Genomic DNA, 755 nt, shown 5'->3' on the forward strand with positions numbered 1-755 from the left:
TGTGTGTGTGTGTGTGTAGGACGAGTGCAGCGAGGACGGAGCTCTGACTGAAGACGCCTCGGACGTCTCCAGTTTGGCCTCCAAACCAACCATCTGCAAACAGTGAGGCTGCACTTCTGCTGTGTGACATGCAGGGGGCGCTGCGCTCACAGCTAACTTTTCTCTTGCTTTTTCAGGCCTTGTATCCTCATCATGGACTCTCTGAGAGGCCCAGCCCGGTCCAATGTGGTCAAAACCCTCAGAGAGTGAGTCCATATTCTGTAGAACCTCCTGCAGATGACCACTTTAAATAAAAAACAGTTCTTCTTTACCTCTGGGAGCTCTGGAGCTGATCGGGGTCTTCTCCCGGTTCTTTGTGGGTCTCAGGTACCTGGAGGTGGAGTGGGAGGTGCGTAAAGGAGTCGCCAGGAGTTTTGGGAAGGTGGTGATGAGGGGCTCCAGCCCCCGGGTTCCTCAGCAGGATAACTTCAGTGACTGTGGAGTTTACATCCTGCAGTATGTGGAGAGCTTCTTCGAGGTGATCCTCCTCCCACGTCATGCTTCTGCTAGCTGTGGAGGCCATCTTCTATCTGCAGGAAATATTTTACTAACACACTGAAAGACACAGGATCTCGCAACTCTGTTAATAATCCTGCCTCATAAAATATTTATATTCTTAGAAATATTTAGGATGTAGACTTTTTCTCTTATTGTAAATAAGAATACGTCCTCTCTTTTTTCACTTAGAATAACAATAACAGCAATAACAGTATTAT

At 47.5% G+C, this 755-nt stretch overlaps 1 protein-coding gene across 1 annotated transcript in view; it reads left to right on the forward strand.

Moving 5' to 3' along the window:
• Nucleotides 1-19: 19 nt before the first annotated feature.
• Nucleotides 20-755, forward strand: part of LOC106535137 (sentrin-specific protease 6) — a gene marked incomplete at its 5' end in the record, with an annotated part of 3321 nt that continues 2585 nt past the window's right edge. Inside the window, 3 exon segments of the mRNA XM_014032055.1 lie at nucleotides 20-102; nucleotides 177-245; nucleotides 367-517. Of these exon segments, the coding sequence (XP_013887509.1) occupies nucleotides 20-102; nucleotides 177-245; nucleotides 367-517 (303 nt within the window).

Source organism: Austrofundulus limnaeus, unplaced genomic scaffold (assembly GCF_001266775.1).
Source record: "Austrofundulus limnaeus strain Quisiro unplaced genomic scaffold, Austrofundulus_limnaeus-1.0 Scaffold1369, whole genome shotgun sequence".
Classification (NCBI taxonomy): Eukaryota; Metazoa; Chordata; class Actinopteri; order Cyprinodontiformes; family Rivulidae; genus Austrofundulus; species Austrofundulus limnaeus.